Consider the following 20,115-nt stretch of genomic DNA (forward strand, 5'->3'; position numbering starts at 1 on the left):
ACTATAGAAAAAAGTGAGTTTATGGCTTTTATAGTTATAATAATCATAAAATAGTGGGAAAGAAGTATTTAGAGATGAGGATGAGAATGTGATATCACTGTGATGATATATGTTTGAGCTTTTGATAGTGCTAAGAGTTGTGTTCTAGTATAATCTTTGACCAGTTGCTTCAGTGAGAAGGATTTTCTTGGTTGTTATGTCTTGAATATGAAGTTGATTAACATTAAAGAAAACTTGATAATTTTCATCTTTTATAAGTTTTTTTACTGATATAAAAATATTAAAAAGTTTAAGAATACAAATAAAAGAGATTTTAGTCGCTCTATTTGGTGTTGTTGCCAAAATGAATGATTTTCATATTTTGGCCATTTTTAACAACCTCTTGATCAAAGCCATTGTAGATAATTGCTTTTTGTAAATTAGCTATATGATATGAGAAGTGAATTGTGGCTTCGATATCTCGAACCCATTCTTGCAGTTGGGTATTGAGTAGTAAGCATAGTATTAAGGTATTGATGTGTTTTATATTGAAGATTTGTTATGTGTCAATATTGAGCTGTCAAATATTCTTTTTTGTAGCAAATTTGACATGTCACTTGAGATTTTGGTTTTGTAATGTTACCATTGTTCTCATATTTGGCATTTGAAAAATTCTTAGTAAAGGTTCTTTGATTTTGTTGTCCCCTTTTACTTTGATATGCTAGGAGAGCCAAATGATGGCCTGTTTTTGTTGATTTGCCGACAATGTTTCATTTCTTATTATGACAAGTGTAGAAATCATCTAGTTGATCAAATTCAATTAATTGTAATGGCAATCTTGATTCTATGATAGCTTGGAAACAATTCATCTAAAATAAAAAAAAAATGATATCTTTGGTATTAATCTTTGTGATACTCTAAAACAAATTTTCATCATAAAAAATGAATCTCGAGGAAATTTTTTGAGCAAGAAACATTCAAACTCTGATTAACAGTCATCCAAAGCTCTGATTTCAGTAAGCTCAAATATAGTCAAACTGACCAGCTCAATGAGAATGACCTAATGATATGAAAATTAGTCCAATTCGAGTCTAATCAAGTCATTAAACCATTCTTAGATGATTTTCGAACACATTTGGAGTATCAAACAGATGTCAAATCTTGCAAGCTCATAGTCGAATCGAGCGTCTCTATAAGATGAATCCAACGAGCCCAAGATCTATCAATTTTGACATGATTAAGGCACCCAAATGTTCGTTAATCACTGTATTATTGAGAGAAGCTCTCCGGACCATTTGATCAAAATGGTTTATATTCCTACATTAATTATACCAAGAACACTATAAATAGAGCTCTTCCCCTCTTATGAGGGGGCGGCAAATGCCTAGAGAGAGCCTGAGGCCTTCAGGAGAAGCTGCAGTTCAACGTCATCGTTGACGACCGTCGCCAACATCCGTCAACCACTGCTGACTTCCGTCGATCAGCCTCTACCGCCGCTGACCGTCGTCGACCGCCACCAACCGTCATCAATCATCACCAATCAGACGCCGACAACCAACGATATAATCTGAAAAATATAGTTATCATTTCTCGTTTGGGGACAAGAGATTTTTGTAATCATCAATCAATAGTGGATTTTCGTAACTGGGTCATGCCCCGTGATTTTTCTCTTCTCGAGTTTTCCATATAAAAACTTTTGGAGTCGTCACAATTTGTTTCTCTTTCATCTGTGTGTGTGTTGAATTCTCGTACAATGCTAAGACGATAATTTGTTACTCTACCAACACCATAAATTTTCTAGCACACATCACTTTGAACCTGCAACTGCAATATTCTTCACCAAATTCTTGATGATCGCGAGGTACTGAGTCATTACTTTATATTGTGAAGTTCATTCTAAAATTGAACGACACAATCTATTTATGGATTAACATTTCTTTTTTTATGTCATTTTACAGTTATTACTTGGAGAGCATAGGGGAGATGGAGAAAAAAAATTCTAAAGAAAGTTACAGCTGCAAGATTTCTATCAACAAGTAGTCATGAAAGAAAATCTTGATTTTCAATTTTTGTAGCCTCATCTTGAATGAATCTTAATAGAATTGAAAGTGTGTTGACTAAAAAAGAATAAAATCCACTAGCTGTGAGAACTTTTTAGGTCTGCACCTTCCACATAAAATAATTTACATTTTTGATATTAAACATCAGAAGTTTTGATAATGTGAATATATTTATCTTTTTATCTTACTGAAAAATATTGTAATTTGTTAATTTACTCAAATTGAAGTTGAGACTATCGACTTCATTGTTGCTTTTAAGATCAGCATATCGAGTACCAATAAGAGAATCAAATGAAAAGAAAAGTACTGAACAGGTAAGAATAAGAAAATGTGGAAAAACTGATGAGCTTGAAAAAGATAAATGATCAATTGTCAATCATCAGCAGTACATTACAAAGAGACATTTATAGAAACATTTCATGACACAATTATGATAAAACATAGGATTATAGTGTACATTTTATATTTATTTAATAGCATTTAAGGCAGCAGGATCCCTAATCCATCGAGAGCTCTTCAATCATTAAGCGCTAGAGGATGCTTTGAACTTAAAGTGATTTATTGTGATAATTCATCTTTTTCATCTTTTCTAAAATTATGAAGGGATGAATACATGCAAACCACTAAAAAAGAAAAAAATAAAGGCTGTTTAAGAGTGATTTATTGTAATAATTCATCTTTTTCATCTTTTCTAAAGTTGTGAAGGGATGAATACATACAAACCACTAAAAAAGAAAAAAATAAAGGCTGTTTATTAAAGAAAGTGCTATCTAGCATTATAGTAAACTTTCTGAATTCTGACGAACTCTACAAGTTCTCTTTATCCATGACAATCTTAGATTTTGCTTCGTTTTTTTACCCATTAAACAACGTAACTCTCACTGTTGTGCTCCAGGCTAATAAAAGTGCTATGAATTCTGACGAACTCTATAAGTTCTCTTTATCCATGACAATCTTAGATTTTACTTCGTTTTTTTACCCATTGAACAACGTAACTCTCACTGTTGTGCTCCAGGCTAATATTGTGTTCAATGGATTTTAGTGAAACCATCCTGCGATTGTCTGAAGGAAACGGGCAGGGCCTAGTTAGACATGAGCAGACAAACAGAACCATCACCGAGGGTACGCAAATTATGGTGAGAGGTGAAAAAGGCTAAAGTGTGTTTGGGACACAAATTATGGTGAGAGGTGAAAAAGACTAAAGTGTGTTTGGGTATTGTGTTCAATGGATTTTAGTTAAACCATCCTGCGATTGTCTGAAGGAAACGGGCAGGGACTAGTTAGACATGACCAGACAAACAGATCCATCACCGAGAGTACGCAAATTATGGTGAGAGGTGAAAAAGGCTAAAGTGTGTTTGGGACACAAATTATGGTGAGAGGTGAAAAAGACTAAAGTGTGTTTGGGTACAGCTTGTGTTTATTCAGATAAATCGTTTATCTGAAAATATGGATCAAGATGTTAGACCCACATTCCGCTTTTAAATAAAAAAAAACCAACTTAGCTTTCGGATAAGCTGCTCAAACACAATTTTCAAACACCGATACGCGTTCTAATATCCCCAACACCTTATTGAGGTCTGCCATTTGGTCTTATATTTGCATCTCTGCAGATTATCTTAACACAACACTAACCTTTGCACATAGCATCTCAAGATCGTACGGCAAATTGCAATGCAGTCAAACACTCAGACTAGTTTCATCTTTAAACGGAGTGATGACTTGTACAGACGATGTTTAGTATTACAAGAACTCAATGACCACTTTCATGAACTCTTTTTAGAGAGTTACAAAAATTATATATTTTTTATAAAAAAAAAAAAACACCTAATCTTAAATTACCAAACGATATCAACAGGAACAATAACAACAGAAGGATTAGAAGAGACAGACTCGGACAACAACGATAATTATATGTCCCGCTTACTCACGATTTCAGTCAACCTCCTCCATCTTGCTCTCCTCGTTGCCATCCTCCTCCAAGGCAGGCATTTCAGTATCATCAGCTGCAGTTTCATCCTCATCAATGCTTAAGCCCAGCTTCAGCATGCGGTGAATTCTTGCGGCAAAGGTATTTGGGTCATCCAGGCTGAAACCGGATGTCAGAAGCGCAGTCTCGAAGAGAAGCAGTACCAGATCTTTCACAGACTTGTCATTCTTGTCGGCCTCTGCTCTCTTCCTCAGCTCCTCCATAATGCCATTATCAGGGTTGATTTCCATAGTCTTCTTGCTGGACATGTAGGAGCTCATACTGCTGTCCTTTAGAGCTTGAGCTTTCATAATTCTCTCCATGTTCGCAGTCCATCCATACTCTCCAGTCACCAAGCAGCAAGGAGAATCCACAATCCGGTCAGAAACTACTACCTTTTCCACCTTGTCACCCAATATGTCTTTCATCACCTTGCACAGGCCCTCGAAAGCAGCTTTCTTCTCTTCCTTTTTCTTTTTCTCTTCCTCGGTATCCTCCAACTTCAGACCTTCCTTCGTAGCAGACACAAGCTTCTTGCCATCGTACTCCTTTAACTGCCCAACAGCATATTCATCAATGGCATCAACCATAAAGAGAACCTCGTAACCTTTCTTCTTGAGCCGCTCAAGGAATGGAGAATTTTCAACTGCCTTCCGGCTCTCACCAGTTATATAGTAGATTTCCTTCTGACCTTCTTTCATCCTAGTAACGTAGTCCTTCAAACTGGTCATCTCCTCGCCACTCTTGGTGGAGTGGTAACGGAGAAGATCAGCAAGCTTGGCCCTGTTTTGGCTGTCCTCATGGATGCCCAACTTGAGGTTTTTGGAGAATGCTTCATAGAATTTATTGTAGTCTTCTTTATTCTCAGCAATTTCACTGAATAACTCTAGGCATTTCTTCACCAAATTCTTCCTAATCACTTTCAGAATTTTGTTCTGCTGAAGCATTTCCCGGGAGATGTTCAGAGGTAGGTCATCAGAATCAACAACACCTTTCACAAACCCAAGGTACTCTGGAATAAGCTCTTCACAGTTATCCATGATGAAGACCCTACGAACATAGAGCTTAATGTTGTTCATCTTTTTCCTTGTATCAAAGAGGTCAAAAGGCGCCCTCTTGGGGACAAAGAGAATGGCCTTGAATTCAAGTTGTCCCTCTACAGAAAAGTGTTTGACTGCAAGATGTTCCTCCCAGTCATTGGTCAAACTCTTGTAGAAGGAGGCATATTCCTCCTTGGTAATTTCTTCAGGCTTCCTGAGCCAAATTGGCTTCTGCTTGTTGATGAGTTGCCACTCATGGAATACTTCCTTCACCTTCTTTTTCTTCTTTTTATCCTTCTCCTTATCCTCGTCCAAATCCTCCACATCACCTTCCTCTTCCTTCTTCTCCTCCTCATCTTCATCATCGCTGATCTCCTTCTCAGTAGTTTTCTCACTCCAGAGGTAGATGGGATAGCTAATGAATTCAGAGTGCTTCTTCACCAAATCCTTCAGTCTCCTCTCTTCCAGGTACTCAAGCTAGAAGAAGGAAAAAGACGATTCATTTTAAATACTAATCAAATGAACTTTATTAAAGTGTTTACAGCAATGCTTATTGAGATGTTTAAGAGTAGGTACCATACAAAAGCAATGTAAATTATACACTATACTAACCTGATCCTCCTTAAGATAGAGAGTTATCTTAGTTCCTCTGCCAAGCTGCTCACCAGTAGTATCCCTTGTCACAGTGAATGAACCACCAGCTTGAGATTCCCAAATGTACTGCTCGTCATCATTATGCTTAGTAGTGACTACAACCTTCTCTGAAACAAGATAGGCAGAATAGAAGCCGACGCCAAATTGCCCAATCATGCTAACATCTGCACCAGCTTGCAAGGCTTCCATGAATTCCTTGGTTCCAGACCTCGCAATGGTGCCCAAGTTGTTCACCAGGTCTGAAAGTGGAAAATCACCAATATTTTAAATTAGTAACTATCTCATGAAACATAAACAAAAAAGCACACGTTATGTTCGATTCAAGCATATAATAAATAATAATCGGATTAAGCAAACAAATATCCATTTTAAACGGATCTTATGGAATGATAGGCACACAAAGGGTTCAAAATCGGATTGCATTTTAAACTAATCTTTAGGAACCTAGAGAAGCTTAAATAACAAAACATCTGTTGACGCTAAATCCGCAGGCAAGAGACTTTTAAAAACGCACAAATGCAACCGCTGTTGATAAAACAAAGTTCAACTATTAAATTCAAGAATTCATGGCACACGAGTCTGTACTCAGATTTCTCAGGTTTCAATGCAGTCTTTAATCAGATTTAGAACTTACCCTGCAAGATTATAGATTTTTAGAACTTGTGAAATGTTACTAAAATAATTACCTGAATTATTAAATTAACAAAAGTCAATAATCAATATTATAGTATTATTCTGACCGCCTATTAAATCAATATTATCAGTCGAACATGCTAATATCATTGGCAACAATGGAAAGTATCATGAAAAAAACAAACAGAAGAAGAACTACAAACAATTCTAAAACAACCATCCATTTTCCTCCTACAGACTCCATCCCCGAGTGAATCAGCCATTTATCAACTATATCAAAATCAATGACCGCTTAAAGGTCATAGAAAAAAAGGAAGATTTGCATACATGCCAGTCATACTATACGTATATACAAATCCAAGACAAAAATTTCAATTTTTACATATATACGGGGTTTAATATATTTAAACATATAAGAATTGGTTGGTAAGAATGCAAATGCCTCCAAAAATGAAAACTAAACAGATTCAAAATTGTTTAAAGAAAACGCGCAAAATCCATGATCACTTACCAGCCTTAGTCATCCCAACGCCACTATCAATGATAGAAAGCGTCTTGCTTGACTTGTCTGGCACAATTCTGATGAAAAGCTCCGGCTGCGCATCAAGCTTGCTCTTATCCGTCAAACTCTCATACCTAATTTTATCCAAAGCCTGTACCACCCGCCAAGGAAACAAAAACCATAGTCATACATACATCCTCACTAAAGTGAAAGGAATGCACAATCAAGCCAAAAAAAAAAGCACTTACATCCGACGAATTGCTGATCAGCTCCCGAAGAAATATTTCCTTGTTAGAGTAGAAAGTGTTGATGATGAGACTGAGAAGTTGATTAATCTCCGCCTGGAAGGCGAATGTCTCGGTCTCGCCCATCTGAACGTCAGCCATTGTTTAGAGAACAATAGAGAACGAGAAAAAACCACGAGACGCAAGGCAATCGAGAATCAAGTCTTGCAGGAAAATGTTTGATTTCTGTAACCGATGGAGAGGAGCGCCGGAAGCAGGACTTTTATAGTTGGAAGTGAAGGACTCGGGTTCTAGGCTCTTCCTCGGAGAGATCTGGTCGAGGGTATTCTAGAGACTTCCGGCAGAGTTCCAGCGTCGTTTTTGTGGCTTCGGGCTGCATTGGCCTTCCTAATGTTTTTCGGGAAACTTCTAACTACTACTAGATTTTTCCAAACTTCCTGTTAAATATATATATCCATATTTTTCCTTTTTTTTTAAAGGAATACTTTATATAACACTTTATATTAATGATTTAGATATCACAAAATATTATGCATGCCACTCAATTTTTATGCATTTACATATTTACCATTTAAACATCAAAAAGCTGTATTTCATTTCCAAAAAATAAAATTAAGGTATTTGTAAAGATTTGAGTGATATAACATAAAAATCACATTTTAGGTGCTCCTTATGTCAAGGTATATGAATTAGGTGGATATGTATGTAAGTGCCCTTAAATTTATATATTATATTTTTACCTTCATATTACTTTAATATGACTAATTTTAAAAAAGTACATGAAATAATTATATTTATATTAAAAAATTATATTAATATTATTTTTTAAATAATTTAAAGACTTTCATGGTACACAAACTATCAATATATATATTAAAAATATAAACTCATAAGAATATATATAGTATTATGATTTTGATATTTTTAGACGATAAAGTTGGTCTCGCCTGAAAATAGGAGGGAAACTGATATGTCATTATTGACCACACTTTTGTGAGGATCCTTTCTCTCTCTATAGAAATCTAGGATTTAGCCTTACGGTTTTTTAGTGACCTTTTTAGATGAGTAAAGATGGAACTCACCCATATGCAGCTTCTAACCAATCATACACTCACTTAGGGTTTCCTGAGGTTAAGCCCAAATCCTTAACCCTTAGTTGAGATGGTTGAGGGTCTAGCCCAATGAAAGCCCAAATGGACTCCTTATACTTAGGAATGCCCTAAGTTACCCATGAAACACAAAACCCTAGGAATTCCTATAAATATATGTAGGATTCTCATTGACCTAGGAAAAGACCATCAGACAAGAGGCTAGATATAGGCTAGTGAGGGGTTCTTACCACATTACCCTAAAAGGCCTTGTAAATCCAATGACACCAAAATTTAAACCAAAAGGGGGAGGAGTGATTTACCAAAGTAAATCCTTGGTCTCACCAAAAGCTTTCTCAACACCAATTAAACTTAAAATTAACATAAACCCTAAACACATCAACTTAACCCCAAAACATGGAATCACCAAAATGCACCAAATTATCACATTAGTTAATGAACAACTAAACATATCAAATTGAAATTAAAATTAATTCAATAGTAAGGCCAAAGACACTCAAATACTAAAATTATGTTAGAGAGCCAACCCTCGCAATTAACCTAATTACTCATTTAAGCTAATTGTGAGGGTCAACTAGGCTCAGTCCTTTTAAGTCAACCCTAATCACCTAAGGTTAAGCTTAACTACAAAAGCCCAACCTTAATCTTAAACTCAATCCAACATGGGTGAGTCAACCATGACACACATGACTCATAAAACCCAAATAACCCACCCTGAAACTACAACCTAAATAAAAAATTAATTAAAACAAAATTAAGCATAGAACAAGCACAAAAATACAATCCTTGCACACTTAACTAAGTGAGTTGATACACCTTTTTATTTCAAGTGCACTCGCACTCTGGGGTCTCACACAAGTGTATGTATCTTATCAGTAATATTAGATTTTGAGTCCGAAATATCGATCCCACAGTGAGTGAGGAAATTAGACTTAAGAGAAGTTATAGCCTTCTTGGTTTAGTTCTTAGTATGGTATTTAAATTAAGCAAAGGTTCTACAAACTACTTAAACTGAGTTACATCTAATTTAAAGGTTATATCCAATAGAAATATTAGTTATCCTAATTAGATTGGTGATTATCAAATTATAAAGCTATCTTCCCTTGCAATGATTCAAACGGCAATTTAGAAAATTTAAAGTGTCAATTGTGAATGTAGCTAGTGACAAATATGAGCAACTTTCTTCTTTACCCTCTCCTGAGTGCATAAAGAAGTTTGGTTTAAATGGTTTTAATTCCCTAAACTTTAATTTGATCCCAACAAAGAATATATATCTAACATTTGCATCTCCCTACAAAGTACTTGCATCATACCATATAGATCAATGTGAATAACCTAGTTGTTTTACCATAGTTCTCTCTAGTCATTATGGTTCACAACGCATTTTAATGATTCACTTGGTCAGAATGAAAAGTAACTGAAATTCAGAATTTTACTCATAACATTAAATTTTTAAAACTAATTTTAGAAACGTTTTTCACTTCTATACAACCTACTCAATCATTACAAGTAAAAGTAAATGAGAACTACTTAGAAAACATGAAGAACACACTACAAAACATCATTTGAAACAAGAAAATCCCTAAATAATTGTGTTTACAAAAAAAAACAAGAAAAATACACATTACTTAGCTTTCTCTCCTTCACAAAGCTCTAAGAATGCTCCCCCAAGGATCTCTTGAACTCATGCTGCTTTTCTGAATGCTCTCCTCACAATACAACTCAAATTCCTCATCAAATGATCAAAGAAAATTCCTATTCTTTCCTACAACAAACCATGCCTTTTCTTCTTCTTAGATAGCTCTCCTCCCTTCATAAGATATCTTTTATCCAGCTGAAGCCTCGTAGTATCATTTTATTTGCCGATAGCCTACGGACATTGATGTCTAAGAAAGCAAGTGTCATTAAACTCATAAAATTAATTGAAGCGCCAAGGTCAATAAGCACCCTTGAAAGCGTAATATGGTCAATGTCAATTGAGATATATAATGGATGATTATGTTAATTTGTGCCCAATAATAAATCATCGTTAGAAAATGTGTCTTAATTTATTTTCCAACGAATAAGCCTCATCTGAGGAAGTACTAGCCAGCTTCTTTAAGCAAATTTCAGGATCCACAAGCACTTTTATTAATGATTCTCTCATTTCCTTAGAAATAATGAGAGCATCATAGATGCTTAACTTTGTTGGTAATTTCCTCAAAATGACTAGAAAGTTGTAGTCCACTTTATTGTAGGACTTATCAATATAATTTGGGGTTAGTCTTTCTTATACTGGTGGAACTACATGTTCTGGTACAGTTATTTGTTTTCCCTTTTGCTTGGGAGCCATACTTGGAGGTAAAAGCCTTTCACTTTGCATAATTATTTCTTCTTTTTCTTTTGTGGGATCTTCTAGGGATATTTTATTTGAGTCCTTTGTTTCTGAGTTCGAAGATTTTAACTCTATGGAAATTTGTGTCCGTTGCAAAACGAGTGTAACGATATCATCATTATTTTTGTCATTATTGAAATTAATAAAATTATAATAATTGGGAGTATTTTTATTGTCATCTGACCCATCGGGATCGTGTACAATCTAAGAATTGTCTAAAGGATCAAAACTGGATTGCTTTTTTTCAGAAGCATTATCATAAAAAATAGATAAAATATAACCGAAATTAAAAGTCTTTGCATTAAATGTCTCTGGAGGGACAAAGATAAAGTCATAAAAAGTTAATGGATCGAGGGATTTTATCCCCAGATCTGAGACAACCAGTCTAGGAGGAGAAAAAACTGAAGAAGTAGAAGGTACAAAGGAAATAATAGCCCCTATGCTACGATGACCTTCAGTCTTTTCGACTTCATTTTCTCTTTTCTTTTCTTTTCTTTTCTTTTCTTTCTTGGAGATGGGGGCTTTGACATCGAAGTTGAAGCTTGAGTAGGTTTCATCTTGTTGAGGACCTTCTTTGAGGACTTGTTCCATGATACGTCCCATCTGTCTTGTTGAAGCTTGAGTAGGTTTCATCTTGTTGAGGACTTGTTCCATGATACGTCCCATCTGTCTTTATCTTTGTAAGGATCGACAGAAACAATTTCACCAATCGAGATTACATTTATTGACCCTTTTTGGGCTCCTTCAAGTATTCATTTGGATGACTATGTTCTCTGCCTTAAAGTTATATTTTAACCAGTTTTTGAAAACAAAATAATCTTTAATCTTGTGCCCGAGCATTCTGTAGTAAGCACAATAATTGTGATGGTCCTTCATGTCAACTTCCCCTAATTTTTTGGCCTCTGACAGCTTGAACTCTGGTTTCTTCAATAAACTACAGAATATTTTAGCGATAGCTTTTGTCTTGAATGAATAAACTTTATTTATTCATTTTGCCATTGATTTCTTGTCTACACTTTGCTGATTCAATTATTGGAATTGCAATTGTGAGGACAGTTTTGGTTGTTGTGGATTGGTGCTTTGTCGTTATTTTCTTTATTCGGTTTGCACCTACATTGGATGTTTATCCTTTTCTATGGTTGAGACATTCTCTGATTTCTTTTCAAATGTCATGACCAGTTTTTATTTTTCTCCTTTTTTGGCTATGCTCGTTTGCTTGACTTCTTCTTAAAGACTGGCAACTTTACTAAGCAACATTAAAATTCTTGACAACCCCATTCAGAAGGCCATCATACCAATCAAAAGCAAACCCTGCAAGAATGTTGATCAATTGTCGAAACAAAAGTGCATCATTACCCCTCCTCCCCCGCATTACAACAACTTGCATGGAAGTGAGCAGCATGCTGATGGGGGTTACCAGTCCCATCAAACATTTTCAAGAGAGGTGGTACAAAGAACTTAGGGTATTGAACTTAGTCATATTCCTCTGGGTCTACCCTTTGAAATTAAGGACTCAACTCTCACCTGAGAAATTATTTCTTTGACATTTTGTTCCACTCGCTGAGTTATAAATATATTTTTTTTAATTTCACTTTTAATGGAATCTCTTTTCCTTCAACTTTTTTCTTCCATTTATGTTGGTTCTTTTTTATCTTTGAGAATATGGACAACCTTTCATCAGATAATCTCAATAGTCGGCATTAGTGTCACTTGGGTTGAACCAGGTAGATTCGTTAAAGCGGTCATCATTAGCTCAATTTTCTTGTAGAGACAATTGATATGTTCGTCTCATTGTTGTATAACTCTTTATAATTCTTCTGTCAAATATTCTTTACTTGATGGTATACTTTTAATGCAGAAGATGTGAAATGAGTTTCTACCATGTTGACTTTTGTGGGCTCTCCCTCCATGTCATTGGGAGAATTTCGTTCTCTGTTTATTAAAAAAGTACTTTATATCAGCTCTCAATTGTTGTAGTCGCTCTTCTATTTACTAAATCTTCTTTGTAGTGTTGTCGACCAAAATGGTGGATCATATACCCACTACATCTAATACTTCTTTTGATTGTCTATGTTTTCATACATTGTCTTTGAGTATAGAATAAGATGCCTTTGGAGGCACGTCATCGCGTTGCGTGTGAGTACGATCCGTAGCTCATAAATATTCATTCTAGCAGATGTTTCTTTATCTCTTAAAAGCAACTCATCATGAGTTAATGGAGAAGCATAATGGTGTCTTGGTCCCGCTTTAATGGAAGCGTAAAAGTACTATCGCTCTGTGTGGAGGTGGTAATATATGTCATTCTTGTCCTCAAGTGAAGTTTGGCAACACCCAGGCAGGGATCTGTTGATCACCCAGACGGAACTTGGCAGGCACCCTGGGTTGTTGTCCTTTGGATACTTGTAACATTCTTTTTCGTTCTTGAAAATTTATTTTCTTATTTTAGGAGAGACCACACACCCCATCTTGTACAAGATTTGAGTGATTAAACGCTTCTCCTTTCGGGCTAATTTCTTAAACACAGAATGAATCCTTGAGACAATTGGGCTTTTCTCCCTTTATTTTTATTGGGGAGGAGACAGAGGTGGATTATTAACAATTTTACATATATTTTCTTCATTGGGAGCAGCAGACAATGAATTGAATTTTTTTTCTCCTATAAGAAAATAGTCCTGAGGAAGCTCTATTTCCTCAAGCTCATGAACTTTTATTTTGTCAACTTTATTCTTTTTTTATTTAAAATAGAATGGTTTATATTCCTCCACTAAGTACGAGTTAATGACACAGTCTTAGAGCTGGATCCAATTTCGAATACTGACGATGGTGAAACATCTTCTTCTTCTACAAGGATCTTCTTTCCTTTACGATCTATTTCCTCTTTAATAACAGGGCAGACCACAACAGACTTCAAAGTCTTTTTATTGGTGGGAGCTTTCTCGGACAGAGTTCTCTTAAGTAAAGGGAACTCCTGGTGGGATGTTGAATTGCACTCAGTTGGTGGCTCTATGACCTCTAGGGAAGCGGTCTTCAATATAGTAGAAGGGAGATCACCGAGTACTACTTCGATTTCAACAAATCTAGATCTGAACTTAATTAATGACCCTTGATATTGGGCAGTATTGTCAGTCGACAGGTTAAGTCTCAATTTCAGAGCTTAAATTGTCACAGTTCTATCAGAATTGAAAATGTTATTTTTGTTTTGTTTGTCCTGGCTCGTTATGTAAACTGTAAAATTTATGTTTATTTAGTTTTAATTATCGTGGACATAAGTCCTAGAAAGATTAATTTTAATTTTACTTTGTTTGAAAACTTTTATGTCATTATTAATGTCAATTTGATTGTCAGTCGTTTTGTTTTTTATCATTTTTAGAATTTATGATCATAAGAACTCTAGTATCAAAGGATGTTGATTATATCTTACCCAAGATTTGAAATGAGCAAAAGATATCAATATGAAGAAGTTAACTTAGCCTATACAAGGCATATTACCCTAATCACAAGAATAGATTTAGTAACCATAGATTCAGGATAATTTCTCTTACTATGCATGGGGATCATAGATTTTTATTCTTTTCTTTAAGGGTTAATATCCTTGCTAGACAAGCCTAAATTTTCTCGGCGCTCCAAGTCTCTCTTAATTCTTCTTGAGTATACACCAGCCCTCAGTGTTGCTAGAATATGAAAATGAAATTAGAGGATAAGTTGCCCCGACACATTGCTCTAATTTACCAATGATAATATTCATATTGCATGGAAGTTATTCAACTTCTTGTGCTCTCCAATGATGTGGTTGATCTTAGCAAAATTAGTCTTTCATACCCTCAAATAAAGCATGACATGATCTTCAAAGGGTGTGTCAGCATCACCTTCTCAGGATTCTAGCACTTTTGCTTATTTTTGGGAGGCTAGGATTTCATGGACATTAACATTTCAAAGTGACACAAAAACTTCCTTCCAGAAAGCGTGATAAGGCACAAAAATCTCTTTTGAGGAGGATAACAATAAAGCAATAGGGAGCACCGTTGATCATAGAAATAGGCTAACATACTCCAAGGTGGGCAACAAAAATGCAGGGGGATCCCTGTTGATCACACAAATAAGCTAGGAGGCTCTAAGGTGGGTAACAACAACACCAAGGGGAGCTTTGTTGATCACACAAACAAGTTGAGAGACTCCACTTTTCATCAACTTTTGTCCTTTCTATAGGTTCAAAAGGTCTATAAAATTGGCTAAAAGGCCAAAATTCAGGCCAACCCCGCTTTCTCAGCCTCCACCATTTGATTAGACCCAAATTAGCAGCTCATATCAGGCCAGACCCTCACAGCGTCAAACATATAACCATGAGCAATGCCCTATAATGCACCTCCCGTAGACGCATGTGCTCCAAGTTGCATTACACATCACATCAACTACATGATCCCATCATTCACGGATCTGAGCCCTCACAGCATCCCATGTGAGTACACCCTCCAATTTTAATCAATACAAATGCAGGATGATAAAAACACAATCAATCTTGCATCTCACGTATTACTAACGAGAACTACTCTGCCAACGTGAACTACTGGTCCAAGCGACCAGCCAACCAGATGACGCGCTCTACCGGTTGTGTCCGCCGACGCGTGTGCCTTGACTCGACGACTCGTGCTTTGACCCAATCGGTGTTGCGACCCATGAGAATTGTAACCTGTGTAACCCACCGACCCACCAAACCCATGCTCTAAAATGTTTGATGTCACGACCTAAGTGACTTGTGATATGCTAGACCCGTGCTTTGATTCTTAGAAAGCCATGCGCCTTTCCCAAGCTTCTCCCATATCTGTCGCTGCCACCTCCGTTGTGGGATTCCTCCGTCGTCGGACGCTATATATCGTTGGACGACGCTTGCCACATATCACCTATCGCCACCCTTAGTCCTTCGCCATCGACTGCCGCCGAAAAACTTCAGTTTTTTCCCAATTTTTGTAAAAATTTTATAAATTTTCATACAAGCAATATTGCCTGAAAAATTAAAGGGCAACTGATACATTATTAACAAAATCTACCATTTGGCACCAATCTCAAAGCCTAAGTCCCCTTTCATGAGAGACGTAGGACTTTAATTATATAGTCTGAAAGAGTCCTCCCTGTAAATAAATATTATTTACAAAATGTTAAATAATTAGTAAAAAATTATTAAATAAATTTGCTTTTAACAAATTTAAACATTTTTGTTAATTTAAAAATTAGCAAAGAAAAAAAAATATTTTCTCTAAAATTGTAAAAATTGAAATAAAAAAATTCTATTAACTCTTTTAAAAAATATTTAAAGAAATAATTTTATATGAAAAATTGAAATTAAATAAAAAAAGAAAAAGTGTTGGTGTGTTAGATGCACTGCCCAAATCCAACACTACTATTCACCAGTTGACTTGCGGGGAGCAAACAGTTCTTATATATTTACATTTCTCAAACTTAACAGGCTGATTCAAAAATATACATAAAAAGATATATTTCATTTTAAAAAAATAATAATAATATTACTTTTATTTGATATTAAGGATTTATGTAATGTGTGTGTAAATATGAAAGTTTTGGTTGCAGACATGTAATTACATGGGATCTATGTGTGTTGTATGCATGGTATGTATCCCTAAATTATTCTAAGACCTTATGAGACTCAATATGTAATTATTATGTTCAGCATCTTCATTTTGTTTATATAAAATCATAATTAAAAAAGGTAGCATATATATACATACCATTCAATTCCTATGTATAAACTTTCCTAACACCTAAACTCTACTTTTTTACATTTATAATGCCTACATATTTAATTTCACATAAAAAATTACCATTGTTTTAACTCTTAAAACATGAAATATGTCATTTCATGCATAAGTAATGTGACATACATCTCAAAACTCAAGTTTACAACTGAGGCTTAGGTGTTAGTATGTAAACACATAAGAATTAAATGTTATGTAAATCTTCCTTAGGCACAGTTTGTGGTAACTTACTCGGAGCGGCAGCGTTTTGAAAACGTCGTCTCCTTGTTTGTTAATTGCGTTCGCACCGGCGTTAGCCTCCCGCACTGTCCGAGCCCCGCGTCCTGCGTTAGCCATCCGCGTGGCCCTAGGAATTCTGGAGGTGCCCTCGATCTCCCTTGCCTCCCCCCTTGCTGGTTTCCTTTCTGGTTCGTCGCCCTAGAGGAGATCGAACCTTTTTCCTTTCCAAATTTTATTTCCTAATCATCAGGTATCCTTTTGATTACCCTAACCGTGAGCCTTGGAATGCTTTCTTTACTCCGATCTTCTTTCTGAGCATTGTTGATGCTGGAAATGAAAAATTTTATTTTTTTCGGGGGAAATATGATGACATTAAGGGTTTTTAGGTATTGCCCAGTTTAGATCTATGGCATGAGTTGTTTTGGGATCTTGTGGCTTCTGGCATTTTCTCTGATTTTTGGGTTTTATGCCTGTTGAGATATGTTTCATTTTCTATGCCCCGATATTTTGGCATTTTAACTGCTTGTTGGATTTGAGTTGCTAGCTGCGATTTTGGAAACCTTCCTTTTCGCTAATCCTTTTTTCTGAGATGTGTAGATACAAAAACCATTTTTTTTTTATTTTGTCCCCGAAACATGAGTCCATGAAAGTTTTTACGCTATAGGCCAATTGAGATATGTGGCATTCGTTGTTTGATGGGAGGTATGGCTCTGGTTATAGGCATCTGTTTTGTTGCATGATATTGTGGCATTTTTTCTGGTTTTGGCTCTGTTTGTTTGATGGGAGGTATCGACTCCAATTCTAAGCAAATTGATGAAGTTATATAATTGTTTAGCTGTTGTTTGTGTGGTGGAAATTTGCAGAAATTTCTGTTATGCAGTAATTTGAACCAACCAATTGTTGATTTGGTTATACAATGAAGATTATGGCTTGGTTCATGAAAATACATTACAAAATTGTTTATTCTTCTATGAAAGCATACTGTAATTGGAATGAAACATATATTTAACTCGTCATTGAGAGGATTCCATACTTTTATCTTGCGTTTTATGTTAAGAACGACAGGGTTTAGGATTCATATGCATATGCTTATACAAGAAAATGCAATGTTTGTTTTTATATGAGCCAATGGTTATATCATTTGGGAGTTACCTATTTTTGGTTTAGGGATCATATGCATATGCTAGGTTTTGTTTTTCATATTATTAGATGCAAGAATGGTATTTTCATATTAAGTTCCAGCCACCTTCACTCAAAATTCTACAATTGAATTTTTTTTGGATCAATTATAACTTTGATGCCTATATCAAGAGGTATTAGATTGGTGCTAAAATTGGTGGCAAATCCTTTGAAAGTTGAGTAAATGTTATTATTTGGAGACCGTTGTTGTTGTTGGCCTGAGATTCATAATGATGAGCACTGTGAATGTGCTGGTGCAATTATTTCTTCAACAATTCTATTGAGATTCAAATTTAAAAAGTAAAAAGTTTTTATTTTTATTCTCACTTATTGCCTATAGTTAGATCATGTCTAAAGAGGTTGAATGGGGCCCGTTTGCAATGAGGATAAAGAAGTAACACATATTTTTTTGCGATCTGTGTATTAAAGAAATAGAACTGGGGAACAGACCAACAACGTATTTTAATAAAGAAGGGTGACAAAACATTACTAAGATATTCAAAGAATTGACTGACACAGATTACGACCGGCTTAAATTTAAAAAAAAGTGGGAACAATTGAAGAAGGGGTGGAAAATATGGAAGGAGTTGGAACGTGGATCTACCGGTCTGGGTTGGGATCCGATTAAAAGGACAATTGATGCTCCAGCTAAATGGTGGGCTGAAAATTAGAAGTGATTTTCTATCTAATCCATGAATTGTTAGTTTCGCAAATTGTTTTCTCTAATTATAATTTCCTAAATATTCCCTCTAAATGCTATATCACAGGCAGTACTGACAACGAAGATGTATAAACAGTGCATAATTGAGCCAAAATTTGAAGAAAAACTGGACGTAATATTTAAATGGATTGTCGCAACGGGAAAGTTTTCATGCAACGAGAAAGTTTTCATTCAACCCTACCGAAAGCGGTTTTACAGAGATACCAGATGAGATCACACCTGAGCCACTGACACCCGATGAAGAAGTGCATAGCATTAATCAGAGGGATATGAGGGAGTCCAGTACAATTTTAAAGAGGCCAATGATTGCTAACAAAAGAGAAGGAACATTTTGTAAAAATCTCCTTCGATCGTTTAATTGAAGCTTTTGCAGCTCCACCAATCTATAATTCTAACATATTAGACTATCTCAGGCTTTTGAGTTCTATTCCTGAAATTGTGGCTGACAAGCAATTTCACGCACAGTGTGTGAAAAAACTTGAGGATTCAACTCAAATGAAAATATTCACGACGCTAGAGCCTGAATTGTGTCTCGAATATTTGCGGGTTTTGATCGATGAATGATATTTTTTGATTCATTGTATATGTATTTGTTGTAGTAATATGAACTTCTACTTATGTCATTTTTTTTTAAATGTTTGGAACTTATAATCATGTTATCTTTTTTTAATATGTTTGTACCTTCTACATATGTATATGTTAGTAGTTGAAGCTTTATTTATAAGTTGCATATTATATGTTCTGAATTTGAACAATTAATATTTGGTAGTGCTGTAGCAATATCTTATTATGCACTAATTATGTTTACATCTTATATCATTTAGGATGGATCCGCAGCGTGAGCATCGTAAGAGAATGACATTTGCTATAGCCATTACAATATTGTTGTTGGATTATTACCGGAATAGCACTGCTCGCATTCCCCGCATGATATCCAGCTTTGTTTATCCAGCTTGATATCCAGCTTTGTTGGAGATAAATGGGTTGGTGAAATGCTTTCTGGCCATCCAATAAGGTTCATAAATATTTTCAAAATGACAACACCTATTTTTATGGATCTTCTGCACGAGTTATGCCTAAATCACAGCCTCCAGGGTTCTTCTAGAACGACATGTAGGGAGGTGTTGGCTATAACACTATACATTCTGTCACAAAATGAATCAATTAGAGGAGCTATGGAAAGATTTCAGCATCCATTTGAAATAATTAGTCGTTACTTTTTTAAAGGCATGCAAGCTCTTGTTAGCTTAGCAGCTGAAATAATTAAACCAGAGGATCCATCATTTGCTACCACTCCATAACAAATTGCGAACTATCCTCGATATATGTCATATTTCAAGGTAACTATGAGTAGTTTTCTTTTATTACATATCATACTTTCATAATATTATTACTCTCTAAGGAACAATAAAACATAATTGTATTGGTGCAATTGACGGTACCCATATTGATGCCCGACTACCCAACCACGAGAAGGTTGCATGCATCGATCGTAGTGGTTCAACAACTCAGAATGTCATGGTTGTATGCGACTTCAACTTGTGTTTTACTTTTGTAGTAGAGGGCTGGGAAGGAAGTGCACATGACCGTCAATTTTTTTCCTTTGCCACTATAAATAGATCGTAGTGTCTCCCTCACCCCCCATCAGGTTAGTTTTGATTTG

General features: G+C 35.6%; 1 protein-coding gene across 1 annotated transcript; it reads right to left on the bottom strand.

Moving 5' to 3' along the window:
* Positions 1 to 3,714: 3,714 nt before the first annotated feature.
* Positions 3,715 to 7,502, bottom strand: LOC110027974 (heat shock protein 83). Its single transcript, XM_020729644.1, has 4 exons — positions 7,086 to 7,502; positions 6,847 to 6,988; positions 5,661 to 5,941; positions 3,715 to 5,525 (listed from the first exon to the last, which is right to left on the bottom strand). The coding sequence occupies exons 1-4, from the start codon at positions 7,221 to 7,223 to the stop codon at positions 3,975 to 3,977; spliced, it is 2,112 nt and encodes a 703-aa protein (XP_020585303.1). The 5' UTR covers positions 7,224 to 7,502; the 3' UTR covers positions 3,715 to 3,974.
* Between the last annotated feature and the right edge of the window lie 12,613 nt (positions 7,503 to 20,115).

Source organism: Phalaenopsis equestris, unplaced genomic scaffold, assembly GCF_001263595.1.
Source record: "Phalaenopsis equestris unplaced genomic scaffold, ASM126359v1 Scaffold000471, whole genome shotgun sequence".
NCBI classification, from domain to species: domain Eukaryota; kingdom Viridiplantae; phylum Streptophyta; class Magnoliopsida; order Asparagales; family Orchidaceae; genus Phalaenopsis; species Phalaenopsis equestris.